Source organism: Megalops cyprinoides, chromosome 11 (genome assembly GCF_013368585.1).
Source record: "Megalops cyprinoides isolate fMegCyp1 chromosome 11, fMegCyp1.pri, whole genome shotgun sequence".
NCBI lineage: Eukaryota > Metazoa > Chordata > Actinopteri > Elopiformes > Megalopidae > Megalops > Megalops cyprinoides.
This window is the reverse complement of record NC_050593.1, coordinates 528,066-545,782: the sequence shown is the minus strand read 5'-3', so window position 1 is coordinate 545,782 and position 17,717 is coordinate 528,066. Positions and strand designations below refer to the sequence as shown.

The following is a 17,717-nucleotide window of genomic DNA, read 5'->3' as shown; positions in this document are numbered from 1 at the left end:
TTCTCGTCCAACATCAGTGCCTGACCTCATAAATGCACTACAGAATGAATGGGCACAAATTCCCTCAGAAACACTCCAAAATCTTGTGGAAAGCCTTCCAAGAAGAGTGGAAGCTGTTGTAGCTGCAAAAGGGGGACCAACTCCATATTAAAGTATATGTATTTGAATGTCATTACAATGTCTGAATACTTTTGTCCATATAGTGTACGTGCGGTTCAAGTGCAAAGTTGGCAAAGAGAAAGTGATAAGGTCAGTCACAGCTATTATAGTATTATGGGAGGGCCCCAATCAGTTAATGACGTTTATCTAGCCATTCGGCGGAATTTCAGAGTGACTTCGTGATTGGTCAAGCCCGTGTTGACTGTGTTGTGTTTTGCAAAGTATCAATTTCATCAGCTCCCCATAATATTAAATGTAAAATAAAATGGATTTCAAATGAAGATCAAGACATGGATGGGGAAGAAAACATCAGCAAGAATATAATAAAAATATAATAAAATATAATAAAATAATATAATAATATAATAAAAAAATGCCTATTCAGATTTTGAATACCCAATAATTTGGCCCTATTAAGCCTGAGGTACACACACAATTTTCGTCATCCACAGGATGGAGCCCTTACCTCAACCTTAAAAAAGAAATTAAACATCATTCACTGTGCTTATATGACGTACTTGTATTGTGATGAGTCACTTTGTAGAGCAATGAAAAAATCTGTATTAACATGAATAGTAATTTATTGTAAATATTACATGGTATGGTGTTCTGAGCAAATATTTTGACACCAACAAACCTTACCTATGGTTGGGAATCATCTCAAAAACACCCATGTATATGTATGCAGGCACCCTTTTTGGTCAAATAAAACTGTATTTAGCAGTCAGAACTGACTGGTTTGTGGCAGTGCAGTGAACAGGTGCGGCGAAGGAAGACAAGAATGGTGCTCTGGTGACAGAATGTTTTGCCCCAGCTGTTTGTTGGCCTGGCTCCTCTCACCACCATTCACTTGAGTGTCTGTAGGCTTGTTTACAGAAAGAATAAATGTATTTCTGTAAGGGAGTAAGGAGCAGGGAGCTGAAAGGCCCCTGTCTGTCATGTTGTGTTGAGGTGAGCCGAAATGTGGAGTACATCTCAATCTCCTCTCTCTCTCAAAGGAAGAGGATCTGAAAATACACTCGACACAAAATAAACTCATCCAGGTTGCACCATGCACAGTGTGGGGTGGTAGGGGTTTGTTGGTTGCTGCTCCTGTGCCCTCTGCTATTTTTTTTTTCTGTTTTATGGCCATTGCCTGGCCTCCTGAGAGGGGATTAGGACTAAGGCCTTGCAGCCTTGCCTCAATGTTTTGTGTTGGGACAGGTTGGGCTTTTTTTAGCCCATTGCCCCATCACCCTTGTGCATGAGACTGTGTGGACCCCTTTCCTGTATCGTTGTGTTTGTGTGTGTGGGTGTGTGTGTTTGCTGGCTATGGGCAGGCTGAGACTTGTCTGCCAGGCTGTGTAAATTCCTCCTGGGTCAGGAATAGCAGAGTCGTTGGGGGGTGGAGCAGGCTGGCACTAAGTCTGTAGCTTTATCATCACCCCAAGATGATATTTTTGAGAGAGATGGGGGGTGGCGGGGGGACGACCTAGAATACCTAAAAATAAAATGATCTGAAAGACACATTTCTGTCAAAGCACAGGGTCATTGACTGCCGCCTGGCCATTGACTAGGGCAGACACATGGTCAAATCCTAGGTCATCATTACACATGTGTGCTATGCTAATGCAGTACCATGAAATCATGTCAATAAAGGATCATTTGAATTGCACATGGAATTGTGGAGAACAAGTGGGAATGAAATGCTAGAATGCAAGGTGGATTTGTGTAAAATGGGAAAACATGTCTGTGTGGTTGCTTGTGTGGACATGATAGCATGCTGAATTTACTCTTGGCTGCTGGATTTAAATCCAGATGGACAGTGTAAGAAGAATGCATTACAGCCACAAAGGCTTGCTGCAGAACAGAATTTATATTCAGAAAATAAAACTAAGCTAAAAACGAACATTATTTTTTTGTTTTCTTCTGTTTGCTTTGCTTTCTAAGATGTGTCAATACACAGTCCTGTGCAGTGGGCATGGACAATCAAGTAAACATTTACAAGTAAACAACAACTGGGCTATTTACAGAGCTGTGATACAAAATGGCCTGTAATCCCCTCCACGCAGGTAGAGCGGGCAGCCTTGAGCCAAAACAGAGAAGGAGGATACTGATTTTAACTCGTCTCAATCCATTGTGCTAGGACTTATAAACACCATTGAGAAAGCCTGTGATCAGATACAAAAAGTTAAATATCACAACTCAGATACATTAGATAAATAAAAGACAAACAGTTCCTTGAATGTAATGCTAGGGAGTGGTTGTGTGGACACACAAAGACAGTAGGATTGTGCAACCAGTCTGTTTGTTTTTTTCCCACCCTGGCTGGTCAGACTGTTTGCATTGTGTCCAACACCACTGTGCAGTGTGGGGTGCTGACCTGAAACTTGAAAATTTCGAGCCTGTAGTTTTCTGTGCAGCTGGTGTGGTAGAATCACAATTGCAAGTGAGGCTGAGCCCCTCTCATGATGCACAGCCAAAACCTGGACACCTGAAACAGCAGAGGCCCCATCCACTGATGACTGACACCTGTCCAAACCATTCGAAATGTGCTCGTCTTGCACCAGCTCACACATAATCTGTTCATTTATGACCTTCTCCTTCTTTAGGATGTAGGGGGTGGAGTGCTGGGGTGGGCAATGACTTACAGTACAAACAACTACAACAGCGCTGACAGCAATTGGTAATCATTTCCAAATCATGTGAAAACTCTTTAAGAACAGAAAACAAATTTGGGCTTGCCCAAGTCTTTAATGTGTTGTTCTCTGTCTTAGGCTTGTTGTAGTTCTGTACAGTTTCCTTCACGTACGTAAAAAAAACAATTTCAGTGTTCTAGTGTGAGTGTTCCATAAGCTTGTCCTACAACCACCAGCCCATTGGCAAGGCAGGAAAGCACTGCGGGGGGGTCAATATGGCCGCCACACCACCTCCTCCAGGCGTCCGGCGGCCATGTTGGTGGGGGAGCTACTGTGGCTGCCCTCTGCCTCCACCACCTCGTTCTGATTGGGCAAGGAGGGGTTGAGCAGGGTAGAGCCCGTGGATGCATTGGTGCACGGCGGCAGGATGCGGGGTGGCGAGCGTTCCCCCCCAGACACCATGGAGAACTGGTATGAGCCAGCGGCAGCACTGTAGTAGAGGTGGTAGGGTGAGGAGCTGGTCTGGAAGGGCCCACCCTGCCCCTGGGAAGAGCCGCCTGGGTACGGCGGGGGCAGGTAGGTGTGATAGCGCGTGGGGCCCGTCATGGCCGACATACCGATGCCAATAGCGTTGGTGACGGGGGTCGGGGTGTAGGTGAACGCACCAGCTGAGTAGTGCATGCGAGAGTCAGAGAAGCACCCGTCGGGGAGGGAAGGCAGCGAGGAGAAGGGGCGATCCAGGCTCATGCGCGGGTCACCAAACGCCGTCAGCTCTGGACCTACGGAGGATGACACCACAGGTCAGCAACATCTCAAGGACGCCAGCCAATGGTCCCTTCTGCTCTGGAGCTGTGAACTCCAACTTAAAGCCTTACCACTTTATGAAACTGGAGGAGTGCAGCAGACACATTGGCCCCTAAGAAGTGGAGTTTCTCTGCAGTGATCTGAGAGAGACGCTGTGCCCTCTGTCACTGAGGATAAGGGCAGGGACACTCTGCTGCCTCTCAGAAGATTATGGGAATGGGTCTTGGTGCTGTCTGCGGAAGGGTCTCACAAGGGGTGGCTGCTGGGTGGGTTACCTGAGAGCCGGCTGGAGAGGTCAGTGAGGGCGGACATGCTGCTGGCCCTGCTGGGTGAAATGGGCGTGGTAGGGTGGACAGCAGGTGTGGATATCTGGCCCAGGTAGGGGTAGGACTGCTCATACGACCAGGAGGGTGACGTCTGCATCTGTCTCGAGTCTGATATCAGAGAATCAGCTGTTAATCCTGCCTCTTTCATAAGGATTGCAAAAATACTAGAAAATAAAATGTTGACACGGGTAGGACTTTCAAGCAGAGATTTGTGGGTTGAAAATAACCATAATTTTGGATCATTATGGCAAAAAACAATTGTTTGACCCTTTCTCCCGCATCCCGCATATTGAGATAATGTCCTGCATTTTCATTGGTAATTTGGTTTTTGTCAGAAATAAGAACACATGGATGCGTTCTTTTACCCGCCCGGCACATGAGCCACTTATGCCGTTGCGGCATAGTTTCTACTCTATTTAATAGGGCTATGTCAAAAGCAGCAACCTGGCTCATACAAATGCAACATAGCCAAGCTTTTCTAAAAGCCTGGCTTTCATCCAATGGCTGAGAAGAGAGCAGTGAAGGCGGTCATCAAGAGTCTGTGATGGCCGTTAATCAAACTGTGCAGACGTGGGACGTTATGTTGCAAAATTAGTGTGTCTTTGGGATGACAAACAGCACTGTGCTCATCATATCTTTCATATAGCAAAAGTTGTAGCCTGTATCTTTTATGGCCTAACTGGTGTGCTGTGGAATCGACTAAAGGACAAAGTACAGGTGTTTACGAGCCGAAAGGCAGAATACAAATGTTCAGACATTCTAAAACACATTCTAATGTGAAAAGGCTTAACGTGGCTTAATGTTCCAAAACAGTGATCAATGATCACCAGATTTCTCTTGTCATAAACACTTCCACCTGTCAAAAAATCAAAACCAGAATCCTATGAGTATGGACGTTACCTTACATTAAGCGTTTTCCTCTCCATCAATGCCCATTATAAGGAAAAGGCTTAACGTAGCTTAATGTTCCAAAATAGCATCCAATGACCACCAAATTTGGGTTCCTATGTGGAGAACTTCAATGAAAACGTCAGTGTTTATATTAAACCCATGGTGTTTTCGTATTGGTTCTTGAACGTGTTCATGATCAAAAACGTGTTAGAGAAGTGTAGTCCTCATACGTTGCTGTTTTGGTCCATAATGCTATGTTAAGCTTTTTCCTTATAATGGAGGTCAATGGAGAAGAAATGGCTTAACGCAAGATAGTTACCCCCTTGATTGGATTTCAGTTTTGCTTTTTTGATAGGAGATATTGTTTATGACATGTGAGATGTCATACAAATTTGGTGATCATTGATCGCTGTTTTGGGACATAAAGCCACGTTAAGCTTTTTCCTTATAAAAGGCATCACTGGAGAGGAAAACGCTTAACATGAGATAACGACCATACTCCTAGGATTTCGGTTTTGGTTTTTTGACAGGAGGAAGTGTTTCTGACAAGAGATGTCAGAGAGAAATTTGGTGATCATTGATCGCAGTTTTGGAACATTAAGCAATGTTAAGCGTTTTAGAATGTCCAAAAATGTCCTGTTTGCATCTGGTCACCCTACTCACACCTGTATCACCACATTTTTTGTTACTGTTAAATTGAGTGTCTGTGTTGTATGGTTGTCACTACAGAGAAGAACAAAGGAAATGAGAGGGAAGAGAGGATAAAAAGGAGGGAAAGGGAGAAACGGAGTTGAAATAAGAACAGAGAGATGAAGGGATAAGAAGTGAGAGAATGAGAAGGGGGAGAGATGGGGAAATGGAGAAGGAGAAAGAGGAAGTGATTTAGGAGGGATGTGGGGTGGAGGGAGCAGGCAGCCCAGCCCTCCCTGCGGTCTAATAAATGCTGTGATCGCCTTCAGACTTCCAGACCAAAGGAGACAATCTGAGAGGAAGCAAATTATATGCAGCAGCCAAATGCTGCCTTTAAGTGAAGCCAGCTCTCCCAGTGCAGAGCACACGGCCAAATGCCAAGCCTCCAACCCCCTCACCAAAGCCCTCTCCTTTCCTGCCTTCTTCCCCAGGCTCCAGCTCTCTGATCAGAGGCAGGAGTCACATGTGCCCAGGCCGATGGGCCAGGTACGTGGGTGGCTGGAAGGGGGACACAGCTTTCTGGCCTGCGCCTCGCTTTGAGACAGACACACAGGACCACAGGAGATCAACACTGTCTCCCCTTTTAAGCTGATTTTAGCTTTGAGGAAACGGTGATTAAAAAATATACCAAATGCGGCGGTAGCTTAATATTGCTAATGAAAACATAACAAGCCATGTTACGTAACATTCGTGCTACACAGCATAAAATAAGTTACGTGCGAAAGGGTTAATCACGGGCCTCTGCATGCCCATGGAACTAACCTGAAATGCATTTACATTTTGTCATTTAGAACACATTCTGACCCAGGGTGACTTCCAAAGTGCTAGTGCAAAGCACAGTTAAAATATAAAACAGCATGATATGTTGTGCAGACACAGACACAACAAGCCTTATTTGAACATTGTGTCAGTGCCAAATAGAGCAGGGTCCACCAATGAATTTATCATGTATGTAAAAAATTAATGAATGACTTTCTTTTTCAGCCTGGATAGTCAGTTGGCCATTTCAGCAGCTAGCCTGACTATCAGACGAATGAACTTGGCCCTGTTGTCTCCTCCCTTCTCTGTCTCAGAGGGTCCAGCCGTAACCAGCACAAGGCTGATGGATTTAAATTATTTTGTGTGTATCGATTCAGAACATGTGGTGATGTATGAGATTTAGGATCAGACAGGGTCAAAGAGGTGTGGGGCAGACCCACCGGTGGAACAGCGCTGTGGGCACACTGCAGGCCAGGCGTGGGCAGCCTGCACCTCCCAGACCAGCTGCTTCTAATTTTTGGCAATATGAAAAGAAACGTTGAGGAGAAACGAAAAAGGTCCTGAGTGAGTTCAGAATGGTTTCCGCTGGCAGGATTCCTGCTACTATTTCTGGAAGCAGGATCAGAGAGAGTAATGCGCGGCAGGAAGTTGTTCTGTCCCGCACTGCCCAGGAGCCCCTATCCAGCCCTCCCTCACTCTCTCTGTCTCTCAGTCTTTCATGCCCCTATTCCCTCCCTCTGTCTCTCACTGTCTCTCTAATGCACATGCTTGGTGCATACACACCCACACACATGTACCTGTGAACACACATGGTATTTGACTGCCAATGATGTCCACCAGTGAAGACGAGGAGAAATAAAGCATAGGTATCAATCCATCCCTGGGGTCCTTATCAGAGACAGGACCCACCCCAACTGTCCTGTGGAGTCTTAGCAGTCAAATGCAAGAAAAATGCATGTCTGTTTTTCTATATCTGTGGTTGGTGATGCTTTTCTTTAAAGCCAAAAACCACACAAAAGGTAGAGCAAACAACAGTTTTACAGGAACTGTAACGGAGACAGAACCAGATAGAATCGGCAGAGCTTTGAGACCATTGGGCAGCCCCAACCAGCATCTGTGTGAGTGGGGCAGTGTGGAGACATACTGTGATCTGTAGAGGATGGGAGTATGTGTTTGGGTGCAGTGTGGGGTGCTGTGAGACATTATAGGACAGTGTGGAACAGTGCCAGGGTGGAGGCTTGCCCATGCTCTACTCTGACAGACTGAATGAGAGAATGAGAGGCATGTTCATGCTCTTATTGGTTGTACTTTCTAGCCTGGCCTGCAAAGAAGGGTATACACATGAACAGAAGAATGCACACATACAGGTACACATGCACACATGTGTACACACACACACACACACACACACACACACACACACACTCACACAGCATGAACAGGCTAAACCGATGTAAAAGACAGTGAGGGGATAAAGAAAACATGCTCAGTAATTTGAGGTAATCAGTGTAATCCCACAAGTGTGGTTTCTACAGGGCCGTGCCCGGTGCTTCAGCCCTAGAATAGTGTGCCTGTGATATGTAGCATTGTCAATGTTTCTGCCTTTTTTTACTCAAGACCCCCCTCCCTCATTCTCCCCCATCCCCACACACACATACCTCCCCGTCCTGCAGCACACACTCACCGGGGATCTGGCTGTGCGTAGGGCTGCTGAAGGGGGCACTGTTGAGACCGGGGCGGGGGTTGGGTGCAGGGTGGTGGTGGGGGCTGCCCCTCATAGCGCTCCGTCTCAGCTGCTCCAGCTCACTCAGGCGCTCTGAAAATGCCAGGGTGCCTTGCTTCACTGACTCCTCCACCTTCTGCCGGTGTCCTGCACACATACGCACACATACATGCTTATTTAAATACTTTATTTTATCCAAAAGGACATAGAAAAAAGTTGTCCTATGGCATTTCTTTCTGCTTGTTAGTAAATACATTATAAATAATTATACACTAGTCTTCTGAGTATTAAAATTAAGAAATTCCCCTTATACCAAAGTACCATGATTGTGTCCACCAGATGCTGATACTTTTTTCCAATTTTGAAACACACAGACACAGGTGTTACATTCTAGCCACTATATACACGTGTGGAAGCTGAACAAAAGCCGGTGAAGGAGACAGACAATGTGGCCAGCACAGAGATCCAGCAACGAAGACAGAAGGAGCTGCAAAGCCTCCCCTTGGGGCAGGACACACAGGGCACAGTATCTTTCAGAAATAAGGCCACTGATTCAACTTGTTTCATAAACATCTGAGAGGTCTTTAGAACTGCTCTGCCCAGCCAATGAGATTTCTTATAATTGTAGGAGTCTACTTTGAGGAGAGTGCATTAGGCTGAGTTGTATTTGGTTTGTAATGTGGTGTTGCCAAATAGGGGCAAAGTGGCTAACATGACTTTGACAGGAGAAGAGTTCTTATCAAATACAGATATCAATCGGACCATTTCATGCAAGTGGCAGGTTGTCTTAATCTTGTGCTATTATAAGTGTTTCCATATACTCTTTGGTTGGAAGAGCAACTGGAAAAGATTGATGTGAAGTGTCTATTGTCAGCCAGTGAATATGTTACTGCAACAAATAAACATACCTGCTGTAGAACTTACAAAAATTTAAGGGTGGCTAATTTGAACATTTTTTGTTTTGCTGTAAGTGGATACAGGCTCTGTGCAGAGCCAGACAAGGAAAGAGAGAACTCAGAGATAACTCAGAGACTGCTCAAAACCTGTGCCTACACTACCCTCATTACTCACATCTAAATAAAACATACCCTTAGGCTGTGTTCACACGTAGCGTCTTTTCTGAAGCTGTCAGCGTCTGTTTTACATAATAATCCTATGGAGTAGACCGTATTTTCAAAAACGTCCTAAGCGTTTTTTTAACGCCATCGCCAGTGTTTTTCTGCAGCTCAGGGCATTTTTTTCAGTTGGAAAAAGTTCATCTTCTCAGAAAAAACGCCCTACGTCAAGCGCTTTTTTGACAGCTGACCAATCACAGGCGGAGATGGAGAAGGTAGCAGTGGAGAAGTTAATTGTGCTAGTTTCTGAGCACAGTGAACTGCACAACGTGACAGTTAAAAGGTATCATAACATTCATCAAAAGATGCCGTTTGGGTGTATCATAGGAGTTTCTGAAAAGTGTTTACTGCTTGTCGTTAGCAAAACTAGCCTGTTACCTAATGTTAGCTCTGCAACAATGTATAGCCAGCTAGATTGCTAACAACATGCTACCGTACATGCTACTGTTATGGCAACAAAAGACGCTCTCAACTGCTTTTTGGAAAAAAACGCTGCCGGCGTTTTTTTTCCCTTGAAAAAATGCTCTGGCCAGCGTTTTTCATCAAAAAAAGATGCTACGTATGAACACAACCTTAAACGATCATTTAAAGTATACTCCAGCTACAGGACAAAAGAAAACCAAACAGTATCACACAGTATGCTGTCCTAATGCTACTGTCGGCCTGTCTGATTTCTGTAGATTCAGTAGGTTATGGAGATGTTACATTCCAACTCTGTGTTCTTTCCAGTCTTACAGTGACTGTGTTTTCTCCTGTGTTTTGGGCTGTACTTTGACTCTGTGTTCTTTCCTGTGTTGTGGGCTATACTCTGACTTTTCTCCTGTGTTTTGGGATGTACTGTACGTGGGATTCGGGGGGTTAGCAGGGGGCAGTGTCTCCCCTGTAGCCGGGCCACCTCACCCAGAGGCGGCGAATGGGGGATTAACGAGCGGCCATCCCCCGGCACGCAGCTGTGAGAGACCATCACACACTCGGCCTGCAGAGAGGAAGTGCTGCTGAAATCAGAGCTCCTGTTTGAACCTTTGAAGAGGCAGCCAAGCGCCTGCGATGACCAGACCCAGGATTGCGGGGCGGCGCCAGCTCCCCAGATTCCAACAGGGAATAGTCCCATCACAGCCCTGTGACACTAAGGTAATAAACACCACTCCCTCACTGCAGCCACAATGGCAGTACACAGACCTGACCCTACCACAGCAGTACCACACTAACACAAACATACACACACACACACACACACACACACACACAAATGTACACATGCACGCATGCTAAAACAAACACACATGTGTATGTACACAGGTGCACACACATATACTTATCAACACAAACAGATGCAGACACAGAAGCACACATGGTCACACACACACATACCTGTGCAAGTACAGATGCAGATGGTGGTGGTTCCATAGTGCTACAGTGTGGCTGTTTCTGATTTCCTCTATTTCTTTCATTTCCTCTCCCATCTCTCTTTGCTCTGCCTTGGCTGTTTGTAACAGTCCTGACCTGATGGCTTACACTATGACACTTAGCAGCCCGTGAGGGCAGAGGGATCCAACTGCTGCAAGTGTCTGTTTTACAACAATGAAATGCATCACATTCAAAGGTACAATGGCTTCTTTTCAGGATTTGGTAGATTAACAACTTGCATATAGTCAGGTCCCTACAAAAAACTACTAGAGCTCACAGCCCCTTGGCTTGTGTGCTTTGAAAGTGAACTGGAAGAGAGGTCAGATGTTGGGCTGTGATTTAGAAATGGAGGCCAGAGGTGGGACCGGGTGGAGTTGGTTTGACCATTGTAATGGCATGATAATGGGGGCTTACTTAATGCCTAGTCTGGGTAGAGGGCAGCCGGGGAAGAGAGATGAGGAAGAGGAAGAACATGTGGCGCAGGACTTACGGCGTGGCTCTCTGGGCCCATCCACTGTGATCTTGATGGCTCGCTGGTAGGTGGCCACCTGGGGCGGGTTGGTGAAGACTGTGATGGTGAGAGTGAAGCTCTTCCCTGTGGGTTGGGGGGAGGGGCAGGCAGAACAAAGAGCACACAGAGGCTTCTTTCATTAGAAATCCTACTTGGCGATTTCCATGTCTCCTGTCTCTACCAGAGAGGGAGGAGAGAGAGAGAGAGAGAGAGAGAGAGAGAGAGAGAGAGAGAGAGAGAGAAAGAGAGCAGGAAGGGGAGAGACAGTAGCAAGACCCTGTCAACAGCCATCCTGGCCTTGCTGCACACTCTTCGTGTCCTGGGACTGTACTGGAGTGGAGTGAAGCTTGGAGGGGCCACAAACCAAAGCTTGCCCGTCCTGAGAGTATACCGTGACCTCGCCACCATGGTCAAGGCCAGATATCAAGAAAAGCCATCACCCTCTCAATGCATTGAGACTGCAGAACGACTGCCCCCGAGGTCACATCACAGCCACGCCGTGACCACACCGAGATCACACTATGCGGTGGAAAAAAATCTAAACAGTGTTCGAAAGAAAGGACATAGCTGGGGGGCAGGGGGGGGGCGGTGAGGGGACTGCCAGTGCCAGAAGTGGCAGCTATTGCCACGGTAACTCTATCATCCCACAGAGATCCAAGTGTCTGGGCCTCCCCTGGCCTCCTTCCCATACTGGCTCACCTTAGAGACACGGGGGCTTTTCCAGGGCGACCGCCCGGGATAATCTCTACGCAACTCTGTGCCATACCCCCACAGCCTCAGCCACCCTGCTGTCTGCCCTTGCTGCAGACATATCACCTATGGTTCTCCGGGCCGAGGGCAGGGCGCCCCCAGAGAGCACACCCATACTGCCCGCAAACCGCTAGCATGGTCCACTCTGGTGTCGAGTTTACTCCCCCTGCCTTTCCCAAAATACCACGGGACAGGATTAACCAACCCCCCCAAACCAGATCAGACATAAATATTACAGTGTGAATATCAAACAGCGCCAGACTCCTGCTCAGTGCTGAGTTGCTCCTCATAAATTCACACACGCACACACACACACACACACACACACACACACACACACACACACACACACACACACACACACGCATACACACACACACACACACACACACACACACACACACACACACACACACACAGACTTGAGAGGGGAGTTCAGGTTCACTGAAATTCAAAAACCAGAGTACAGTGTCACTGAAATTACTTTGGAATTAGAAGATAATTACAGAGTGCTTATTTGCTTAGTTATTAACTGTTTTGTATTTATCTGAAAAGGAAGTTCAGCTCACTGTAGGTTGTAAATTTTTTTAGTTTACCTCCACTGAACAACAAGTTTAACTTCACTAACATTTAAAAGAGAATCTATTTTGCTGAATTTGAACTGGGGGGCAGATGAACTTAGTGGGAAAGTGTGTTTTTGAGGAGTAGCCTACCCGGAGGTAGCTAAGGATTATTTTGCTTTCTGCAGACTGTGTGGAAAACCCAAACTGAGATCTGTGATAGAAGGTACCCACATCTGCCATTGACCTTGATACTAAATGTGATGGGAGTTGTGGTGTAGATGTGGGAGTTGGGGTGTAAATGTAAGGGGAATTATGGTGTAAATGAATGAATTTTGTGGTGCGGACAGCTCAAGGCTGCCAGTCTCTCTCCTGCCGTGCATCTGGTCTGGCTGGAAACAGCAGGGTGATGACAGGACAGCTACGAAGGGGGTGACTATGAGGGATCCAGAAGGGGTACTAGACTGGGACAAGGGGGGGTGCTGTGCGCATCTGTGGGATTTGGGCAGACGCTGGGATGGGGGTGTAAGGAGTTGTCTGAGAAGGGAGGTTTTTTTGAACGAGACGCTGGGGCATCTAACTACAGTCCTCCCACTCCTGCGTGTCACTCAACACTTCAAGGTAAAAAAATAAATAAAGTCCCAGGGGGGATGTAGGTGATCGCCATGCCAACTGGAGGTTTCCGTTACAGTCTGGAGTTTTGCCAGCTCATCTCAGGATCTTCAGTCTGTTGCCCAAATGACACCCGCCTGAGAGCTCAGATTGACCTGACCACATGCAGCACTGCACCAGCCAGTGAGCTACTCTCAAGCCCTCTTTTTGGCTGTTTCTCTCTAGAGAGGGCCAGAGACAAACACACAACACCCTTTTCTTAGTGTGAGCTAACGCTCAACTGTAGTAAGGAAATCACCCCCTAACAGCCACACATCCACTCACAAACACACACACATACAAACATTAACAGTACAGTATTTGATTAGCTCTCACAGGAATAGCCAGATAGACTGTCTTGCAGGCAGGACAATTGTATGTGTGTATATGTGAGTGTGCGCGTGTGGGGGGGGGGGTTGGGGGGTGGATGTCCAAAGAGATGAAAACAGAAACAAATGGAGGGAGAGAGACAGAAAAATGAAGATGAAAAATGCACTTTGTAGCTGTTTATTACCCATCACTCTACCTCTCCTCATCCAGCACCACTGGCAGCACCCAGCCCTCTGAACTCTCCCTTGGCCAGGGGGATTTATGGAGCTTCACTTTTCAGCAACTCTAAAGCTTTTTTTCCTGTAAGTGCTGTAATCGCGTCCATCAGTGCAGTAAGTGTTTCCGGTCTTATACATACACTCTGGTCATGTACATTGACCGTCTTTTTGTGGGTTCTGAGCAGAATCGTGTTCAGGACAGAATGACAGTGACCGAGCTAAGAGCAGATTCTCTTCTCTTTCAACTCTCACATTTCCACCTTCCTGTACATATCGAGCTATACACCCACACCAAAAGAGATACATACAGCCAGAGCACTCTGACCTGTGGTAACAGATTAACACAACCTGCGTATGCTGCCCTGTACTGTCAGATTCTCACACCAAACATATTCTAACTAGTGGGACCAGATTCATAAATACACATCCAGACATCATCAGTGGACATGGTGATACCCAGCCCACAGCTGCTGTGGCATAAAAATGGAATTGGTCAGATTGTTGTTTGATTAACAGGGGAACAACCTAAGTGAAGAAAGAGAGAGTGGTTATTTTAAGAACAGAGGACTGGTGTGGTATACAACTGCACCTAGTGAAAGCTTTGGTATATAACTGCACCTGTGTAAGGCTGTGGTATATGGTGTAACCTGATTAAGGCTGTAGTATATAACTACACCTGGCTGAGGATGTGATGTGTGACTGCACCCAGTTCAGTCTGTTTAGCTGCACACTAATGGTAGTACACCGTCTGGCTACACCATGATCTGATAGACAGAGACATATGACACATGCCAAAAGTCTGATGATGGACCCCTATTAACCTCTTATATGTGTATAAATAAAAAGCAGCATATGCACTATTGCAGCCACAGGGTTCTGCATTTTATTTTCCTTTGTCCCATGCAAACAGGGGGCAGTGCAGTTCAGACTGTTTTACCCTCAACTGACTACCTCAATTACTCCGCCAAAAAAGTACCTCTTTTTGAATAATGCGTAGTTCAGGAAGGTTCTGTAAGCTCCTTCCACATCAAAGTGGCTGGCACTAAATGTTACCTTTACCCTCACTGGTCATACCAGATATTGACGCCTCCAAATCACAAGCACTGCTGGGCTACCATTCACACTTCACCAGACAAAGCCACCTTTTATCCTTTCACTTGGATGTATATGTTTGAGTACAAATTGCCCCATTTTCAAATTGTGGCTTTTGCCTTATCATTGCTGTCTGTGGGTTATTCTGCTTTTCCTGATCTGACATAAGAATAATACTAATTTTTTAAAAGTCTTAGGGCACCAAAGAAGACCTTATACCTTCTCCCTTACAAACTGTTTGTCACAGTTTGTCAAGTACCCCCCAACAATAATATTGATGGATCAATGAATTATGAGTGTACTTGAGGGAGGAAGACAGAGAAAAAGAGAGAGAAAGGGAAATAGAGTGAGAAACAGACAGAGAAAGAACAAGAATAACAGAGGGGAAGTGGGCTGCAGTTGCCCCAGCTGAATCACATCCATTTATCTGCAGCCTTTTTTCTGTTAATAATTCATGTAATATCAGCCCACAATTAAGTGACTCCATTATGCCCCGTGACTTTGAAAGAGTTTCTCAAAAAGGGACTTCCAGCCTCAGAAGACAGGGAGAGAAAAGAGTGTGCAGAGCATGTGAATAATCGCAGACAGAAGCGAGAAGAGGACATGTCATCACTGTCACACTCCATATGTGTCACACTCTGATTGCATCACACCCAGAAACCAGTGCCAGATGCAATGTTTCAGTGCCATAATGGTCTCCTTCAGGGCTTTAGCTGAATCATCATCACTACTTATGGCAATTTTAACAACTCCAGTGTTAATTGTTCCAATGTTAATCACTCCAGTGTTAATAGTTTCAGTGTTAATCACTCCAATGTTAATCGCTCTAACAAGATTTCCCCTCTACCCCTGTGCCATCCCAAACCCCTCTACCCTTACTAACCTCTGCCACTGCGACCCACAAAGCGCAGGTCATTGAATCGAGCCACCTGGTTCTTGATGGCAGCGGTGGCGTTGCGCAGCTCGGCCGAATAGTTCTCATCATTCCCTGCCATCACTGTCACCAGGGTGCCGTCGGGAATGTCACCAAGGGCCACCACCTGCCATCGGAGCAGAGGACAAAAAAACACGCACAAGACCTTTCAAGGACAGCCTAAATCATGCGTCTTTACTTTTTTTCCAGTATTTTTCGCTATGTGTGTATGTGTGTATATATATATATATATATATGTATATATATATAACATATATATTATCAATAAAAGACCTCATCTGTCAACAGTCAGTTCTGCCTGAGTGCAAATGATATTGTACACGTATCTAACAAAGTCCTGTGTCTCTGTAGGACTTAAATATGTGGGCAGTGTTGCGTTAGCTTAGTTGTATATTTTGTCGTGTACTCTTTATTCTACCTGTGTTATTAACTGCAATGTGAGTTGCTCTACATGAAAACTAAGTCATATTACCTATTGGATTAACTGTAATAATAATAATAATAATGATAATAATCATCATCATCATCAAGTAGTAAGTTCTGTTAGAATGTACTATTTGGCACATATTGTGATTGTGATATTGTAGTTTTTGTATGGAAAAATAAGATTTAGGGTCTGTTTAACACAGGCCTTATTTTTATAGCTGGAGCCAAAGCAATCAGTGTGTACTCAAGAGGTGCACGACTCCACACCCAAAAAGTAAATAAGTACTCAAGGTGGATCATTTCCATATAGATGGCAATTCGTTCTTGGTAAGTCTTACAGTAAGAATGTGGTAGCTACATCCATTAGGTTAAACTGTCCCGTTTTCGGTTAAGTGGTCAACATAAAAACAGTCGCAACCTCACAGCACACTGTGGACACTCAAGCGTCTCGACGCTCTATTTTCAGTAGAGAATACAATTTTGGCACTCGCTTGCATTTTCTGCGACTTTTGGAAATTGCGGAAATCTGTCAGAGATCTTAAGTCATCCGTAAGAACCAGAACTTGGGCTAAATAATAAACGGAGGTAATTATATGTTTCTTGGTGCGAGAACAGTCTAACATAACAGTCGTCTGTAATCTTAATCGTTTGTTTCATCAACGATTTCAGATGATCGCAGCTGTACTGTAACTGAAAAAAAAAAGAACTGACACAAAGAGCCATGAAAATCAACGGAAACCATACAGCTCAATACAGCCTACAATAAATGCTCACTTAGTTGATGTTTTAATGAAAAAGAAAAAAATGAAAAATATTCACTTTCTCAATATAAAAAATAAATGAATTTTAAAAAATATTATAATTTAAATGGACTGGTTAATGTCTGCATTATATTTTGGTCGCCTATATTACATGAGCAATAATATAATTATACAAAACGCTGTATTTTCAAAATAGCTGAACTGTTCAACAGATTTAGTCACTCCCTCCAAATAAAATAAGTAATACCACCTGTAATCCGGATTAATATCAAGGAAGAAGCGACATCATTTCATCGCAAACGGTAAACTTCCGATGGAGCGGCAGAGCGACTGTAAGACGCTCCTAGCTTTCAGCAGACCAGTGCCAAATGCTTGATAGCTGTGTTTAAAAAGTATAGTCAGTGCAGCCTATGTCAAAAAATGCAGGTGGATATAAAATAATAATAATAAAATATTCAGCATTCATTTTCATCATAGATCGACTGAAGCCCATCATATCACTCATGTTATTAGTTGGGTACGCCTGAGAAGATGATCTGGTACTAACATTTCGATGCGCATTTCGCTGTGTTGGATTTCTTTATGTTTTCAATCTGTGTAGCATCGAGAGAAAGAGCCTGTGCCAATCATGCTGCGCCTCCGTACTGTACTAGATCTTACCCTATGTAAGATTTTAAAAATGTCTATGTGAACATAACTTTTCACTTAAATAGTTACAGTTATTTGGATTAAAACTAGGACTACAGAAAATGGAACAATAATAACCATTGATTTAAACGGCAGTTGTTCTATTACCTAAGTTTTTAATACGGTTTCATTATAGACATGATTTAAATATATGATTTGGTTCCCCTAGTTTTCAATAAAAGGAACCATTAACTAGAAATGATGGAAAACAAAGAGGTGAAAAAAAGGTTACAATGCTTGCAATATTGTTTGGAGAGCCAATTTTGATACAAACTTCACTAAAAATGTACGTTGAACTTTACTGG

The 17,717-nt window shown here is 44.8% G+C and overlaps 1 protein-coding gene across 3 annotated transcripts in view; it reads right to left on the bottom strand.

Annotated features, from left to right (window-relative positions):
• Positions 1–848: 848 nt before the first annotated feature.
• The window catches only part of LOC118785659 (runt-related transcription factor 1-like), a 49,149-nt gene continuing 32,280 nt past the window's right edge, over positions 849–17,717 (bottom strand). For all 3 annotated transcript variants that reach the window (XM_036540488.1, XM_036540487.1, XM_036540486.1), the window contains exons 3-7: positions 15,488–15,644; positions 10,983–11,087; positions 7,932–8,117; positions 3,857–4,015; positions 849–3,556 (exon numbers count right to left, since the gene is read on the bottom strand). In XM_036540488.1, coding sequence (XP_036396381.1) covers positions 3,048–3,556; positions 3,857–4,015; positions 7,932–8,117; positions 10,983–11,087; positions 15,488–15,644 — 1,116 coding nt within the window. In that variant the 3' untranslated portion in view covers positions 849–3,047. The remainder of the gene's footprint in view (positions 3,557–3,856; positions 4,016–7,931; positions 8,118–10,982; positions 11,088–15,487; positions 15,645–17,717) is intronic.